General features: G+C 37.8%; 1 protein-coding gene across 1 annotated transcript; it reads right to left on the bottom strand.

Annotated features, from left to right (window-relative positions):
- Window positions 1-534: 534 nt before the first annotated feature.
- On the bottom strand, window positions 535-14,398 carry atp2a1 (ATPase sarcoplasmic/endoplasmic reticulum Ca2+ transporting 1). The gene is made up of 24 exons (XM_027161149.2): window positions 14,241-14,398; window positions 13,983-14,120; window positions 12,941-12,958; window positions 12,079-12,161; window positions 10,453-10,557; window positions 9,606-9,744; window positions 8,774-8,854; window positions 8,594-8,679; window positions 8,065-8,362; window positions 7,371-7,537; window positions 6,176-6,264; window positions 5,988-6,090; window positions 5,738-5,869; window positions 5,364-5,489; window positions 5,060-5,278; window positions 4,570-4,681; window positions 4,179-4,402; window positions 3,700-3,920; window positions 3,407-3,609; window positions 3,077-3,162; window positions 2,705-2,838; window positions 1,934-2,051; window positions 1,705-1,822; window positions 535-879 (listed from the first exon to the last, which is right to left on the bottom strand). Exons 2-24 carry the CDS (start codon window positions 14,098-14,100, stop codon window positions 842-844), a joined length of 3,018 nt encoding a protein of 1,005 aa, XP_027016950.1. The 5' UTR covers window positions 14,101-14,120; window positions 14,241-14,398; the 3' UTR covers window positions 535-841.
- Between the last annotated feature and the right edge of the window lie 3,995 nt (window positions 14,399-18,393).

The following is an 18,393-nucleotide window of genomic DNA, read 5'->3' as shown; positions in this document are numbered from 1 at the left end:
AAATTGAGGTTTAAGGGCCTTGCAGCTTAGTGGACATAGGAATCGAACTCACAACCTTCCGATTGGTAGCCCAACACCTTCACTAGGATACCACATCCCCCTTTCTGTTTGGATGATCATAATTTCATGCCTCAGATCTGTTGGGTCTTTCAGCAAGGTTCTTAATTGAAGGTTCTTAATAAATGGCTTTATTTAAACCAGCATAAGGGTAAAATTCTGACATAATTTCTATTGCTTCTTTTCAAACCAGTTTCTTAATGTTTTATTTTTAACTAATTGTGTTTTTTCTAAATAAATAAACTGTAAAATAGAGATACATTTTTTATATTTCACACTCAGCTGTGATTTCTCAGGTTTCTCCAGTGTGAACATTCAGCTTTGAGCACACCAAAAATCCCCTGGGTTGTATTTACACATATAATATTTATCAAAAATGACGTGAATGCTATAGGAGTTTGTTAAACATTAGCATTTTTTCTTATTCTCATGTATTAGAATTTAAATAGTTTGAGAGACCCAGAACAGAAGCAAAGCTTTTTTTCAATATATATCTTTATTAAGAAATATATTTTTATTTTTTAGGAATAGAATCCTTAAAATATTAGCTATAATGGTTATAATGTTAATATATTTAAATACATAAACTTAGATCACATTCATATTCACAGAACATTGTGTATTTTATACATTGTCATCTCTTCCTTTTTTTTTTTTTTTTTTTTGTATTTTAGGGTATGTTGACTTGTTCACTGTTGGTTGCTTGAATGTTTCTTGTAATCCATTTCATGATGGGAAATTGTTCTCATTCTTTAAAGCCAGTTCTTATTCATTTTATCTTCTCTTAGTCCCATTTCTTAGCCACCAGGTTCTCTTCTTTTTCTGGAGAAGCAAAAGTCACACATATAAGACACCAAGTGTGCAGGAGGTTTATCTTGGAGCCAGCGTTCGTTACCATCTGCTTTAATCAGCCATGTTCATATAAGCACTGAGTGACATAATTACCTTTTGCGATCTGATACTTCATGCAAACGGAAATAATCAGCAACTCTAAACTACATCTAAAATTAGGAGGCTTATCTAGTCATAAATTTACGCAAACACACACTCATATCCTTTGGAATATGATTTATTTCCAAAGTTCACATCAGCCTCACTACATTAGAACAGAGCAAAATCAGACACCACTATGTTTATTATTTCATGCACTACTGTAAAAAAAAAATGCATCAGTAAAGCACACAACACTAAAATACATACTCACATAGCAGTCTTTTTTCGCACACAGGAACATAAAGACAGATCTTATGCTTAACAAAAAGACAGGGAGGATTGTGGGATGCCTTGCTTTGTTACAGGTATTGTGAAGGGAACAGGATTAGGCTGGAATAAAATTGTGAAGGTGATCAGAGGAGAAGGTAAGGAAGGAACGACAAGTAGTTGAAGTGAAGTGAAAGTCAGTGATTTTCAGGAAAGAGAGGAAGGAAATTATCCAGGTTTTAAAGGTAGGAAGGGAGAATTCTAGTAAATTAGCGATTATTAACATTTAGTTATCAGGGAAATTGTTACAGAACCTTAAAATATTAAAAAAAATAATCAGATTAAATCAAGAAACTAACTTGAGCACAAATTATACTATATTATAATATGAGTCTTCTATATAATCAGTTTTATATTGAGTGATAAGGAGCGTACGCATTCACTTACGTTCCAAGTAGGTGCGAGAGATGTACTTGAGCACCTCATCGATGAGGATGACGGGGAGAGAGAGCTTTAGCACCACGATCCACTGTTCCAGACTCAGATGAGTCAGCTTGAAAATCATCTGTAGTGCAAAAGAGAAACATAGAAATGTATAGAATGTTTAGAAATGTAGAAGTTCATGTAAATTGTCAAACTGTGTCTTTAGTGGAACTGAATTGGAAGTGGGACTCACAGGTAGAGGATCGACATAGATGATCATAAAGTGCAGGGACATGGAAAGGGACATGGCAGCTACCAACCAGAGGTTGCTCCAGGGAGGCATACGCACTAGAGACTGGTTCTCTGACAAGCTGCACACATACACAAAGGTTATAAAGGATGGCATCAAGATACCAAGGTATTAAAGTACTGATCCATTTTTGTGTATGTACACAGTAATATGTGAATGACAGGGGGAAACTTATGTATTACCAAATGAATATACGTATAATCAGATTTAATTAAAAATATCTTGTAAATACCTTTGCATGTTATCTTAATCACAAGTTAAGAAATCACTAAAATTACTTTTGGTAGAAATTTACATACAATTAACGTGTATTCGAAAATGTGGTATCATCAAGGTGACATTTAAACTTTTAAACACACACTTTTAAACAACTTTTAGACATTTAAACACTTAAACTTTCAGCTTGGGTACTTTGAATAAAAACACTTGCATACAAAGAAACTTAATTGCTACCAAGAAGACATTTCTCTTCTGTTAAGTCAAATTCAAAAATCATACTTAGCTTGTCTCAAACGTCTTATAAAACCTTTTAAAAATATTTAGATTTGAGCACTCAACCATAAACTGTACAATTAACAGGCTGGCTATATCAGTGCTGACATGGAATTCTTCCTGAATAATGGAAGTGTGACATGATATCTTTAATGTAATGAAAGTTTGTTGAGCCATTTTGTTAAGGTGGCAGATATAAAGCGTCAAGAGTGTCAGTCTGACCTGTTGAGGGCATTGCACATCTCGATGGTGACCAGAACAGACAGGGCCATGGTCATCGGGGGGGCAGACTCAAACACCTCACATCTAATGTCAGCGAAGTCCTCGTTCTCTTCAGTGCACTGCATGAAGTGGGACTGAAAAACACAAAGCCACCCGGTGAGTACTATTACAGTAGGGAATCTGGTTAAAAAGCCAGGTAGATTTGGTCAATTTTTGTCAGTCCTTTAAGATGTAAAATTTTAAAGGTTATTAGTATGACATTAATGAATTTAGAACATCCTTGGTGTAAAGGAAGAATCTTTTGTGTGCTGTAGTGGATTATATAAGGATTAGGAATCAGTAAAGCTATGTGGTGGTTATTTGGGTATTCACCAGCTGGTAGAAGGTCACCATTGGACCATCCTCACAATAAATGAACCACCATGCAGCAGCAGCCACAGTAGCAGCTCCAACATAACCTGACGGAGAACAAACAGAGAAATACAGACACCCAATGATAAGTAAATGAGGTATATCATTTCTTGAAGATAGGAGGTGGCTCATTGTTTAGTATCTGTATCCAGAACAGGGAGGTTGCAGCAATCTGACATTTTTGTTGGTGAGATTCTTTGTTAAAGAAAATTTTATTTGATTGTACAGTCAACTCTACAGTAATTGTTATCTTTATATGTTTGTATATTAACTTGGGCTGTATTAAGGTACCTCCAATAGCAAGGTATCTGAAGAAGAGCCAGCCAGAAATCAGTGGTTCTTTGGGAGATCGAGGAGCCTTTCCCATTATATCCAGGTCAGGGGGGTTAAAACCCAGAGCGGTAGCAGGAAGACCATCAGTGACCAGATTGACCCACAACAACTGCACTGGGATCAGGGCCTCGGGCAGACCAAGAGCGGCAGTCAGGAAGATACTGAGAGGGAATGAGAAATGTGAGGTTTATAATCGTCTTGAACATGAACTCAAATTGCTGGACTGAGATTGTGGGTAAAATATTACCCACCAGACGACCTCTCCAACATTGGAGGAGATGAGGTAGCGGATGAACTGCTTCATGTTGTTGTAGATGGCTCTACCTTCCTCAACAGCAGATACGATAGAAGAGAAGTTGTCGTCGGCCAGGACCATCTCTGAGGCTGACTTGGCAACGGCTGTGCCAGAGCCCATGGCAATACCAATTTCTGCCTTCTTCAAAGCAGGGGCATCATTCACACCATCACCAGTCTGTTCAAGGGCATTAAAATGTTATTTTTAAAAACTGAACATAATGAAATGTTGCTAAATTTTACTTCTTTACTGTAACTGACTACATACAGTATTAATCTATATCTTACATGAGGATATATTGTTAGTATATTATAATTTAAAAATGGTTAAATTCTATTTAAGCAGCATTAAGATATCTATTAATTAATATACTGTATTTGTAACCTAAAAACGTCTATTGCTGCGGATGCCCTGAGAGAGTTGTAGTCCTCTCACCATGGCAGTGATCTCATCATAACTCTGTAGGAATTCCACAATCTTGCTCTTGTGAGAAGGCTCAACACGGGCATAGCAGCAGGCCTTGCGCACTGCCTCTCTCTGTTGTGTCAGGGGCAGATCATCAAACTCACGACCTGTGAAAGCACGCCCAGTGACGTCTTCATCTTCTCCGAAGATCCCGATGCGACGGCAGATGGCTACAGCAGTGCCCTTGTTATCACCTGTGAGATAGGGAAAAGTTGTACTTATACAGGACAAAGTGTGAGAAATAGTGGAATAAGATCTAATGTATAGTATAGTATAGATTAGAGTATATAGTATAGTATAATCTAGTATAGATTTAAAAAAAAACCTTGGAAGTCAATATGTAGAAAGTGAAGCATCTCACCAGTGATCATAATAACCCGGATGCCAGCAGCCTTGCACAGCTTAATGGAGCCCATGACCTCTTTGCGAGGGGGATCCAGCATGCCAACACAGCCCACAAAGGTGAGATCAGTCTAAGCATAAAAAAGCATGGTGAGTTTGGATCATAACAGCCTCTATATTAACATTTAGAGGTACCTTCAGAGGGTCAAAATGAACAATCTATGACTCTTTTAGATTAGTAGAATGGTAGAATGTCTTGGTTTTGGTATGCCTTGTCATAACAAACATATGTTTGACCAGTGGCATTCATCAGGTTCTACTGCTTTATTGCTAGAACATGCATATCCATCCATCCATCCATCCATCCATCCATCCATCCATCCATCCATCCATCCATCCATCCATCCATCCATCCATCCACCCATCCATACATACATACATACATACATACATACATACATACATACATACATACATACATACATACATACATACATATATTTATTCACCTCATAATCAACAAATTTGGTGGAATCCTCCAGGTTCATCTCCTCCTTCCTCAGAGGGGAGTCTCTAGTGGCCAGAGCCAGACAGCGTAGCGTGTCACGACCAGTACCCCATTCCTTTATCACAGCCATGATCTTATCTTTCACTGGCCCAGTCAGGGGAAGGCGGGTGGTTCCAACACGCACATATGCACATCTGTCAATCACACCCTCAGGAGCACCCTGCATGAAGATATATTAAGATAAGGTTCATTACGTGCAAAGATCTTCATATTTTGACTGTAAAGTTGTCAGGTGGTTCACTTACTTTGACAAACATCTTATTGCCAAGAGAAGCCTTGGAGGACTTGGCAGGAGAGCAATAGACAGACATGGACTTCCTGTCACGGGAGAATTCCAGAGTGAACTCCTTCTTCATCAACTGCTTAATTACCTAGTGAAAGTAACACAATTGGACACAAGGAGAACACTATTAGAGAGCAAGAACTCAGTCTATGAGCATGAAAAGGGTTTTATACAATCAACCTCGTAGAAATCAGTTTGTAGAATTTTTTAATTTTTTTAAGAGGTGTAAAAGAAAAACTTTGTGAAATTTTATGAATTGAGGCATTATATTTGGCATTATTCTAAGCCAAGAAGAGGTAAGGTAATAAAATAATAGAATACAGTAATCATACTTACAGTGCAACAGGTATTGGCTCTTTCCACCTTGGACAGGCCACGGACATCAGTGTTGAACACGTTCATTTTTTCCACCAGGCAGCAGAGTGCAGTTTCAGTGGCTTCACCCACCTTCTCAAAGATTCCCTTAGACTATCAAAAAAGAATGAATACAAATTTTAATTTAAAGCCTCACCAATAAAAACACTTTTTTTGAATATTAATCAGAAAATGAAAAAGGAAAGCGATTGCGTGTGGGTGAAGGGCCGACCTCATTGTAATCCAGAGAGGAGTCGTTACACAGGGCACAGATGGTAGCCAACTCAACCAGCCCATCATACTGGCCACATTTCACTGGAACACCAAATTTAGTTCTGCAGAAAATAAAAGTTTCCATATTCAATAATTGTATAGTTTTTATTTTGTTCGTAGCTCCCCAGTAATTTGTTGTGTACTTACACTTCTCCTTCAGGAGTGTATTTTGAGCCAGAGATATCATATTGGTCAAGAGTCATATTCTCCCCTTCCACCTTCTCAATGATGAACATCTAAACAGACAGTTTAGATGCTTTTGTTAGCATTATATTTTATAATAACACATTTGGATGAAGTCCCATCTTTTTCAGTGTATCTGCACAAACAAAAAACCAAACCTAGTATAATTTTCCTGCTCTGAACCTGATTCCATTTATTGGAAAGTCTGTCTGAGGTACAGTAGAGCTTTATTTATCTTGGGCACATGACAATCAACTCAGTTTTAATAAGCATGCAGTACAAAAAACAAGCTTCCAACAAGCACCAGCAACCAAACCATAAGTACTACAGATGACAACAGAATTATATGTCTCCCTACAGATAAAATGTGGATTGTATCAATCAAATCATCTTGCAAAGGACTAATGTTTGAACCTGTAAGAACCTTTTTAGAAACCATAAACTATTAACTATACAAAGCTTTTGTGAACCCATTTTTATTTTCAGACTGCTGGATTATAACAAAATTTATCCTAACTGAACTGAGCCACAAATAATCTAACATGACCTAGCCAAGCCTTATATAACAGGGATAATAAATAAATAAATATGCCTAATAAATATTTCATTTAGAATCTAGAATTCTTAGGTTTGTCCTTCTGTTGGAACATCTCAAATTTCTAACAAGAATGTTTACAACAACATGGTTTTCTTTCAGAAATGGTTTCTAGTAGAATTTCATTGGAGTGGCAGTACTTTTAACCATAAAGAACTCTTGGGTTGTGTGATCAAACCCAGAGATCAAACTACTTGAACCTACTCTATACCTTCAAGGGAGATAGTTTATTTAGAACCCTTAAGGATTCTATGGCTTGTCACTGAAAGAAAAAAGCTTATAACAAAACATATATATTTCAGGAACATCTTAAAAAATATGCCCTTTAGGAAGCTAGAGTTCCAATTAATCCTTGAACTCTTTTTGTTAATGACGCTTAACTTACTTGAATCTAACCAAATTTAAGTAATTTATCTAAACCTTACTTTTCCAGACGTGTGTGTGTGTGTGTGTGTGTGTGTGCGTGCGTGCGTGCGTGCGTGCGTGCGTGCGTGCGTGCGTGCGTGCGTGCGTGCGTGCGTGCGTGCGTTTGTAATTGAGTATGTGTTTGTATCTGTTACCCACCTTGGTCACGCACATCTGGTTGGTGGTTAGAGTGCCGGTCTTGTCGGAGCAGATGACTGAGGTGCAGCCCAGAGTCTCCACAGAGGGCAGAGAGCGCACAATAGCATTCTTCTTGGCCATACGCCTTGTACCCAGAGCCAAGCATGTAGTAATCACAGCAGGAAGACCTACCAACAGTTCAGGTGTGTATTAATTAATGTGTGGTAAGGAACGCAGAAAAGAACCCAATACAAAACAACCTGACGTGAAGGAAAGCTACTGTTCCCTCCCTGTAGTTCATTATTTTCCTACAGCAGCATGTCTCAATATGTGTTTTCCTTTTAAATGATAAAAAATTTAATGTTGTGGAAGAAGTATGAAACTATTTTGTTGCTGCTATCTATTATAGCAGCTGATAAAATTTAAAAGAGCAAACTCATCTGTCCTGAATACGTTCCTGTGTTGGAAAATCTACTATTATTAAGCAAGGACGCTTTGCACTCCTTTCATAAATGCTCAATAAAAATGATAATTCGGCTTAGGTTATGTTAAGCATCTGCCATACAACTGTAAATTAGCAGTTGCTGTAGAAACCACAATGCCTTAATATGAACCTGTAATTTGTAGCTACTACTTCTGTTAGTGCTCAAAAAGTTTGACCAATCAGAAGTAAGAATACTACAGGGCTTTGGTATAGCAGTCATTATTCTCTCACCCTCAGGAATGGCAGCCACAGCCAGGGCCACAGCGATTTTAAAATAGTAAATGGCGCCACGGAACCAGGAACCGCCATGCACAGGGTCGTTGAAGTGGCCAATGTTGATGAGCCACACAGCCACACAGATGAGAGAGATGACTTTGGAGAGCTGTTCTCCGAATTCATCCAACTTCTGCTGCAGTGGTGTCTTCTCCTGCTCAGTGGCTGCCATCTGGTCACGGATCTTTCCAATCTCGGTGGAGACACCTGTGGCTATGGCTACACCGATGGCTTTTCCTGCAGCAATGTTTGTTCCCTGTACAGTATAGACAGAAATGGGAGAGTTCATATAGAATTAATGCAGATGATAGGTTATTGAAAGAAAGTAGTGTGTATAGATGGCGAAAGCTGAAGGTAAGAGACTCATAAACAGATGCGTAGTTACATACTCTGAAAGAGAAATAGATTAAAGGTGATGTGAAATAGCAGAGTAAGGTGATGTGAGATAACAGAGTATAAAATGAATGGTAATGAAAGAAATACTCACAGAAAAGAGCATGTTCTTCTTGTCCTGATTGACAGCTCTTGGGTCAGGCACAGACTCTGTGTGCTTAATCACACTCACAGACTCACCTAGAAGAGACAGTTTATGGTGTTTTTTGGTGGTTAATATTTTTATGACTTAATTGTATGTAGAAACGTCTGAATGATGTCTAGGAGCCTGTACCAGTAAGGATGGACTGGTCAACACGCAGAGTTGTGGATTTGATTGAAGTGATTCTGATATCAGCAGGAACTTTATCACCAACTGCAGGAAAGGGAAAACACACATATACACACACTTTACTACTATTATACTAGGACTATTAATACTACTAAACAATAACAACAACAACAACAACAATAATAATAATAATAATAATAATAATAATAATAATAATAATAATAATAATAATAATAATAATAATAATAATAGGATGTTTTTTCACTGAGTATGTCTTACTTATATATAATATAAGACCTGAAACTGATTGGTGGTTCACATTAAATGTGTGGCATCATAATCCCATAATAATCTTTATTGTTTACAAAGGACATAGTTACACAAACAGAGTACATTTATTGCTTATTTATTAGGAAAGATTGAGCCTGATTTGTAGTACAGACACAAAGCACACTTAGTCGGCAAAAAGTCATACAGTAAATCAACTGACCGAAGAGAGAAAGGAGTGAACAGGTGGGAGAATGAAAGAGAAGGAGAGAGGGATAAAGGGAGAGAGAGGTGGGGTTGAGATTTGGGGCAAGTGGAAGACAGGTGCTGGGCCATATTTATACACCAGCTTTTCTTTGACTGTGCTCTTAACCTTCTCAGATCCCTTTATTCCCTGCCTCTCTTTATATATCTTGTTCTTTCTTTGTTCCTGTTTATGCACACACCTATTCTGATCACCATAAAAGAATAGTTTAAGTCTCCCAAGGACATGAGTACCATATCACTATGTTAGTCATCTGTGGCTGTGTTTCCCATATTAGGTTTTTAAGTGTGTGTTTGTGTGTACCTGACACTTCCACAATGTCTCCAGGTACTATCTCCCTGGCCTTGATCCTCTGCACGCTCTTCCTGTCAGCTCGGTACACCTTTCCCATCTCTGGTTCATACTCCTTCAGAGCCTCAATGGCGCTCTCAGCATTGCGCTCCTGAGGAAGGAAGTATACATGCGAAGTCAGTTCCTATATTCCACCTCCTCTCTTTAGAGCTCAGAGCCTTTCTTTATCTTCCTCTGCTATGCATAGTTTCCATATGAGCATTGTTGTCAGCCTTCGGTTTCATGCTTCTGTACCAAGCCTTCAACAGCCTTAGGATATACTGCGATTAACTTTTAAATGCTTCACCACAAAAAAGATCCCTTTCCTATCACTGCACATGTATAGACAAATCCATCATGGAACCACTTTGTAATTAATCTTCATGCAGTTTCAACATTTTTAGGTCTTGTATGTTCTTAGGTTCATACTTATGGACTTCCTGCTTCAGTTCAAACCCCATGTTTTAAAATATATGATGATCAGATTTTGATTTTTAAAAAATGTCATGCTGAAACGCAGCCCAAATCATCAATAATCCACTAAGGTAGTGTGTGTGAGGGCATTTGTTTGTATGTTATTATTGTTTATTCTTTTCATTAATGACCAAAACGACACTATGGTCCACAGGTTGGCTAGAACAAAGTTAAAAAAACATTTGAACCTTGAGATTTTAATTATATTTTAACTACTTACATCTATTTCCCCCCTTTTTACCTGTGTGTGTGTGTGTGTGTGTGTGTGTGTGTGTGTGTGTGTGTGTGTGTGTGTGTGTGTGTGTGTGTGTGTGTGTGTGTGTGTGTGTGTGTGTGTGTGTCTCACCTGCCAAACTCCAACTACAGCATTGGCAATAAGGATGAGCAGAATAACAAAAGGTTCGACGAAGGCAGTTACAGTTTCCTCACCCTCCTCAAACAAGGCCAGAACCTGAGGTACAATGAAAAAAACTCCTCAGAATAACATCATAACACCAATAACCTTATGTATGTGTGTTTGTGTTACAGTGTAAGATGTTATTTTCCTACCCTAGTAAATCAATGAGCAAGAAAAGACGTTTGGTCCTGAATATTATATTTAATCATAATCATTATTCATATATCATTCTTATCTCTTTGGCTCCATCTTCTCTTCACACCATGAACATATACTGCATTGGAAAGTACTTCTAATTCCTCCCTGTCTTTGTCTGTCTGTTTCTCTGTGACGGAGAGATGGTATGAGAACAGCTGCCTTGGCTCATTGTGTCTTCCTCCTGAAACTCTCACACGCAGCACTTGCTTTATGGCACATTAACACCAGCTCTCTGACATTCTTTCTCTCCTTTGCTGTCTTTTTTGTTTCTATCTCTGTCTCTCTACCAAGTAATCCTCGTATCTTCCATACCTGACCTTTTGTTCATGGGGTCCTGTTCCTCAGCCTGGCTTTAAATAATGATCTCCTTTTTTCTTTACTCCTCCCTTTGTTCTCTCTCTCTCTCTCTCTCTCTCTCTCTCTCTCTCTCTCTCTCTCTCTCTCTCTCTCTCTCTCTCTCTCTCTCCACTAGCTGTTTAAAGCCATAATGTCAGCTGTTCTTGCACAGAGAAGAATTATTGTTGCATAGTCACCCATATGATGACGATTCAAAACAAATTAGAAGTAGAAAAGCGAGAGAGATGATTTAATTGGTGACCATTTTAGTAAACCAAACACATACAGTACATATAATTATATCAATATCATCATTAGGGGTTATCATTAGAATTGACAGATGTGGTTATGCATGTAATCATTGTATGACAGGCATACAAACTATATACAAACTGAAAATTTGAACATTGAAGTACACCAGTAGCAGGAAATAATGTGTACCAATCACTTGAATAGATTTCCAGCCACAAAATCCTAGACTCATAGAAAGACATATTGAAATCTTTACAAGCACTAAAATCTTGTCAAGTTTTAAAACTGTCAGATATCTGTTAAAAATAGTCTGTAACATGTGTGAAATTATATCCCTGTGAAGTCTAACATTTCTGCCATACATCACGTCTCTGAACTTTCAGTTTACCCACAATCCATCGCTCAGGGCTAAAGGGTGAAGAGGTCACTTTTTGATAGACAGTGAGGCTTGGGTATGCAACAAATGTGTCCCTGCCATTCACATCAGTGTTAACTGTGGTATCTGTGTCTCAGTATGAAGTCCAGCTTCCTTTTAAGTGCTCTACACACCCACATTTGGCACCTCACTTAGAACAATAGTCCCTTTCTTTATGTCCTGTAAAGGGTAGGTAAACGTTGTTTGTGTTCTATTTTTGGGAAAAATATCAGGAAAGGACTATCGCTTGCACTTTTAAATTCAGATATATCTAGCTTAATACATTACTGTTATTTTCCTAATGTTTTTTTAATTAAACATTGGATTTGGATTTGATTTGATTTGATTTTAAACACTGATTTGGATTTACTTACAAAAGAGATGCAGGCAGCTAGCAACAGGATCCTGACCAACAAATCCTCAAATTGCTCTGCAACCAGCTCCCAGATTGATTTACCTGAGAGAAAGTGAAAAAGTGCATGAGATGCAATGTTTGCATTTGGTAAAGCTGGAACTAATGAACACATTTAAAACAAAATTTAAAACTTAAGGTTGTTGATTTTGTAAATCTTTTAAAAAAATTGTGAGAGACTCATACGTTTTGTCTTATATAATTATATAATTTATCCGATTTTGCTTCCTCGTTTTTTAATTCTTGAATCCGATTAGTCAAAATGGTATAATTTTTTTTCTGTTTTTTTTTTTTGTAACAGCAGCTCTAACAGTAGATTTGGTTGAATTAATTTAGATTTCATGGGTATAATATTAATGCACTTTTTAAATAAGTTTTTAATGAAATAAAAATGTATTACATAAAATTTAACTTTTTAATAATAATTAATTTTTTTCTATAATAACAGCTCATTCATAGTAATTTTAACTGCCAAATGCTATATGTACTTATAAAAAGTGTTGCTTTCTTGTGGCTCATTAATTTTAAATTCAATTAGAAAAAGCTAAAAACTGGTTATAGCTTCTACAAAATTATTGCCATATCATCGTCGTATAAGAGGAATAAAACACTTTGCTGTTATTGAAAAAATAATAATATACGTCAAGGTTGCAATGACCTTTCTCTTCATATCACATAAATTTTTTTCCTATAACAGTGTGCCTTGTAATGTTTTAGTCTTTGCTCGGTTCATATATATCAGCTAATAGTTTTGAAAATTGCTTGCAAGAAGGAGCTGAGTAAACAATCACAAAAATCTAAAAGAGAGAGAGAAAAACATTCACCTTCCTCAGCAGGCAGCTCTGTGATTGGCGAGTTCAGTCCAGTAGGTGGGATAAAGAAAGAATACAAAATAATGATTAGTCATATTCACTATTGTTTTCAGTAATTGTTTTGGTTAAACATTTGTAATCAACGCAGCTTTTATATATTAATATGATTAAGTAAAAGTTGATTTCTCTAGATGTCAATATTTGTCTTAATTTATTGAATCTCTGCTTATTAGAAGTGAAGTGACATACGGCTAAGAATGGTGAACCATACTCAGAATTCGTTCTCTGCATTTGACCCATCCAAAGTGCACACACACAGCAGTGAACACACACACACACCGTGAACACACATCAGGAGCAGTGGGCAGCCATTTATGCTGCAGCGCCCGGGGAACAGTTGGGGGGTTCGGTGCCTTGCTCAAGGGCACCTCAGTCGTGGCCGGCCCGAGACTCGAACCCACAACCTTAGGATTACGAGTCAGACTCTCTAACCATTAGGCCACGACTTGCCGCATTATTATTATTTAACATTTACTATAATTCTTCAAAGGCCTAGTTTCCCTCAAAATAATTTGTAATTAATTTGACATCCAGACATCCAGGCTTAAAGATTGGTGTATAACATAAATGATAGACAGATGTTAGATTGGATGTGTACTCCACAGATACTAATGCAAATAATGTATAAATAATAATAATAAGTATACAGTCTCTAATTTATTTTTATAACATAATTAGGGTTATAATATATTTTCCATATTCATAATCTCTGCTTGACCTAAGAGGAGAATGAGGTTCTCTATAGAGAAACTGTTCTTGGTTCTATTCAATAACTTTTTCCTAATATAACCTCTGCTTGTTTGTATAACCATCCATCCTTCCGTCCATCCATCCATCCATCCATCCATCCATCCATCCATCTATCTATCTATCTATCTATCTATCTATCTATCTATCTATCTATCTATCTATCTATCTATCTATCTATCTATCATTCCATCCATCCAACCATCTATCAATCTATCCATCCATTCATGCGTCATGTGGCCCTCACCGTTATAGCCATACTTGGCCAGGTTCTTCTTGACCTGGTCAGGTGAGAGGCCTGTATTCTCGTTGACACCAAAGTAGGCCAGGCAGGGACCTGCCTCCTGAATGTGTGCGTTCTCCATCCTCTCAGCTCAAGGGGAAGCTTCACAAAAAAAAAATAAAATAAAAACAACAACCCAAGGTCAGATCCCAACTTAGTGCTCAGAAAAGTCCACCATGAAGTGGAAAAAATTGGTCTAATTCCGGTAGATGTGTTACCCACCAACACCTTCTAAAAGTATGGAAATTGGGACAAAATCAACAGCCCCAGTCGTTCTCTCTCTCTCTCTTACTCTCTCCCCTCTCTTGCTCACCTCCTCTTCTCCCTGGGCTGACAGAAAGTGCTAATTGTTGCTCATCACCGTACGGTTTTATAAAGACAACCCAAAGCCTCTTTCCTAGAGGCACACTTTCACAAGTCTTCCTATTGGCTGAGGTGGCACATATATGGTGAAGGGGCAGTGCCTGTGATGGAGAGTGGTGGTTGGAGTAATTTGGCAGCAACTGTGGGCCTGAGTGTATTTGTGTGTGAGGGGTTAGCCTTGAAGCAGGGGTCTGAAAATGGTGTCTGTTTTTGGAACATACATGGTCAGTATAGGATGGAAGGCATGGAGTCAGGGATTGTGGCATTGAGTGTGAGGGATAGGAGGTGTATTGAGTGATGGCTCAAGTGTCTTATTGGTCTTACAGGGGCAGAAAGAGGTCACCTTGGCTCACCATTAGGGAGCTAGTATGTAATAACTATAACTCCTGGGTGAGAGAAAGAGAGATAGGTGGGGGTCTGAGAATAAGTAAGGACATTCTGTTCAGGGGATTAACAGCCCAAATGACTAGGCATGGAAAAGGTCTAGTGTGTGTGTGTGTGTGTGTGTGTGTGTGTGTGTGTGTGTGTGTGTGTGTGTGTGTGTGTGTGTGTGTATGTATTATTGAAATTGAGATGCCTTAAGACTTCAAATTAGGAATTCAAAAACAATATGACATAAAAGACAAGCCTGCGTAACGAGTAGTTAAGGGAGAAAGAGAGACACAGAGTGCACTATAAAGTCAGTGTGAACCGGGAGATCCACTGCTTCCACTGTTCCCTTCTGAGCCTGGTTCCTCTCAAGGTGGAGTTTGCATGTTCTCCCCGTGCCTCTGGGGTTTCCTCTGGGTACTCCGGTTTCCTCCCCCAGTCCAAAGACATGCATGGTAGGTTGATTGGCATCTCTGGAAAATTGTCTGTAGTGTGTGAGTGAATGAGAGTGTGTGTGTGCCCTGTGTTGGGTCGGCACTCCGTCCAGGGTGTACCTGCCTTGATGCCCAAAGTCGCCTGAGATAGGCACAGGCTCCCCGTGACCCGAGAAGTTCGAACAAGCGGTAGAAAATGAATGAATGAATGAATGAATGAATGAATGAATGAATTTTAAACTATAATTGTATATATTCACTTATTTATTTTTATTCTTATTTCTTCTTCTTCTTCTTCTTCTTCTTCTTCTTCTTCTTCTTCTAATTATTATTATTATTATTATTATTATTATTATTATTATTATTATTATTATTATTATTATTATTATATATTTATTTCTTTTTCTCTCTCTTCTGTTTCCATACTTCTGTAAAGCTGCTTTGAGCTAATGGGAAATTGTTAAAAGTGCTATACAAATGAATTGAATTGAATTGAATTGAATTGAATTGAATTGAATTGAATTGAATTGAATTGAATTGAATCCACATGCATCCAGTCACAGACTAAACTTAACGCACTATTCCCGGTGTGCTATTTATTAAATATTAATTATGATTCATTAAAATAAATTTAGTCTTAAATGGTATAGAGATTAGAAAGAAACAAAGTGGGACCTTTTATTTTTAGATGTTGACAGGGTGTCATGACAAAGAAAATGACTAAAATGTGTTGAAAGAAAATGCACAAACATGGTAAGAAACCCCTCAAAGGAGAAGACAGTATATATGTGGAAAGTAAGAAAATCTATCTGTCTTTCTTTCTTTCTTTCTTTCTTTCTTTCTTTCTTTCTTTCTTTCTTTCTTTCTTTCTTTCTTTTTGAGATAATCAGCTGCTGTTCTGTACTTTGACCTTTGACCTTAGCACAGACTGATCTGTCATCATGTACCTCACGGAGGCACAATGACATTTAACTCAATATCCCCCAAGATCAGCTTACAGACCCACAACACACATACATACACACATTGATCAGTGTTAATGCGCCCTACACACTCCATAGAAGCTTATGGCCACGTAACACACTCCTACACCGCACACATGCACTCTGATCAACGAGCAGACCTTTCTCATGGCTGTCTGTTCATACAAACTTAGTGTGTACCTTTCGGGGGGGTGGAGTTAAATCAAGAACCTTGAAAGGTTTTATCAGTTTGCGCTGTAGTCACTCTGGCAGTGTTTTCCATATAAAAGAACCCTAGGTTATATAGAGTCATCCTTACGTTGTATAATTTGGGACTCCTTTGTTGTATGCATATATGTTATGTATGTTATATATGTGATGCTGGAACCCATGTCACTATTTGTCGAGCAGCAGTTGTGTCAGTCCAGTATAAATAGATCTTGTGTGGTACAGGCGAACAACAGCACAGGCTGATTGTCTTTTTTGTGTGTTTACATTTCAGGGGTGGCAATTGTGTTATGACCTCCATGCCATACAACATTCATGAAATTCATACATGAGTGTGCATTTTTGCTGCAAATGATTTGCAACAGTTGCGATAAATAATGCTCCTTATTGTGATACAAATAAGCCATGAATCCATTAATAGTATTATTACAATGGTAACAGGTCCACCTGCTATCAGAGTTGTGCAACTTTCACAATTTCTAAAAATAAACTGATCATTAAATACACAATAAATCTATTTTTATTAATAATGCTTATTTTCCTGGCACAATATTAATCTTCTTGAATTGTTTCCCTGTTCTTTATCTTGCTCATTTTCACCCTTTTTTTAACCTTTAACCTGTGAACCTTTACACTTTTTTTGAACCTTGAGACCACAGATAGACACCATGTGTCCTTGCTTTCACACCAGAGTCACCGCTACTGTGGACAAAGGCTTTTCTTGAAGGTCTTCACTTATTATAAGGTGAGTAATTGTGAACACTGGTTCTAAGTCCCAAACCCTTATTTAAAAAGTCACTCTTGAACTTATTTCAACCTCTTGGTCATTAATTTTTCTCAGTTAAGTGTCCACCTCACTACCTTATTCATGGACAAATGCAGGATAATTCAGCTATGGATGTTTTTATTAGAGCATTGTGTATAAAAATATATTTATGATAAATGGAATATTAAAATGTAAAAATATATGTTTAGTTCACAGCTCCAAGGTCCCAGTTTAAATTTCAGCTTAATGTTTGTGTGGAGTTTTGCAAATTCTAATTCTAATCAAGGTATGTTGTAGATATGGTGTGTGTGTGTGTGTGTGTGTGTGTGTGTGTGTGTGTGTGTGTGTGTGTGTGTGTGTGTGTGTGTGTGTGTGTGTGTGTGTGTGTGTGTGTGTGTGTGTGTGTGTGTGTGTGAGCACACGCACGCGTGCATGCTAATGGCAAGTTCTCCTGTGACCCAGCTTCAGTGCTATCCTGACCCTTATAGACTGGTTACTGAGTGAATGCATTCATTCATTCACTTCTACTTTTTTCAGGTTCTTTGGGTTTTTTCCAAATAAAATATGTTGTAGATATGGCCACTCTGAGTGTGTTTTCATTCGTCCATCCATTCATCCATTTTGTGTGTGCATGGTGCCCTGCCATGACTGGCATCACATCCAGTGTGTATTCCCTTTTCATGCCAAGTGTTCTTGGGATAGACTCGGGATTCAATGCAGTCCTCACAGTGAGTGAATGAATGAATGAATGAATGGATGGATTTATGGATGGATGGATAGATGGATGGATGGATGGATGGATGGATAGATGGATGGATGGATAAAATATAATTTCACAGTTATAAAAATGTGTGTTTAAAAAGTGTGCCTCAGCAATCCAAGGACTGTGGAACAGTATGGTGGTGGTGGTGGTGATGGGAGGTTGCAGATGATTTATAGAACGCTTTCTTTGACCATGTAGGTATTTAGTGTAGGTGTAAGAGTGAGCCCCATTGATGAGCATGTGGGGAAAAATGTTTTGATCCATAGGACAATGGTGATATCAGAGTGGGAATGAGAAAGCTGAGGTTGAAGAATTCAGTGATTGAAATTCAAATGTGTGATAGTGAATGAAAATTGTAAAATAGCAAGAGGGGAAGCAAATTTACCTCCTTTTTTCCCAGTTTGTTTCTCATAAGCATGTATCTAGACATGAATTATAGTTATACCGTGTTTATACATAATTCGATACCAATATCAATATCCAGAAGGAG

The sequence above is a fragment of the Tachysurus fulvidraco genome, chromosome 15 (genome assembly GCF_022655615.1).
Source record: "Tachysurus fulvidraco isolate hzauxx_2018 chromosome 15, HZAU_PFXX_2.0, whole genome shotgun sequence".
NCBI classification, from domain to species: domain Eukaryota; kingdom Metazoa; phylum Chordata; class Actinopteri; order Siluriformes; family Bagridae; genus Tachysurus; species Tachysurus fulvidraco.
Note: the sequence above shows the minus strand (reverse complement) of the source record. Positions and strands in the feature narration are given on the sequence as shown.

Excerpts from the sequence above, each read along its gene's own strand:
- atp2a1 (XM_027161149.2), bottom strand. The coding sequence starts at position 14,100 with ATGGAGAACGCACACATTCAGGAGGCAGGTCCCTGCCTGGCCTACTTT. Across the intron at positions 6,265-7,370 it reads ACCAGATGTGCGTGACCAAG|ATGTTCATCATTGAGAAGGT; the intron begins GTGGGTAACAGA and ends CTGTCTGTTTAG. Across the intron at positions 5,279-5,363 it reads GCAATAAGATGTTTGTCAAA|GGTGCTCCTGAGGGTGTGAT; the intron begins GTAAGTGAACCA and ends ATCTTCATGCAG.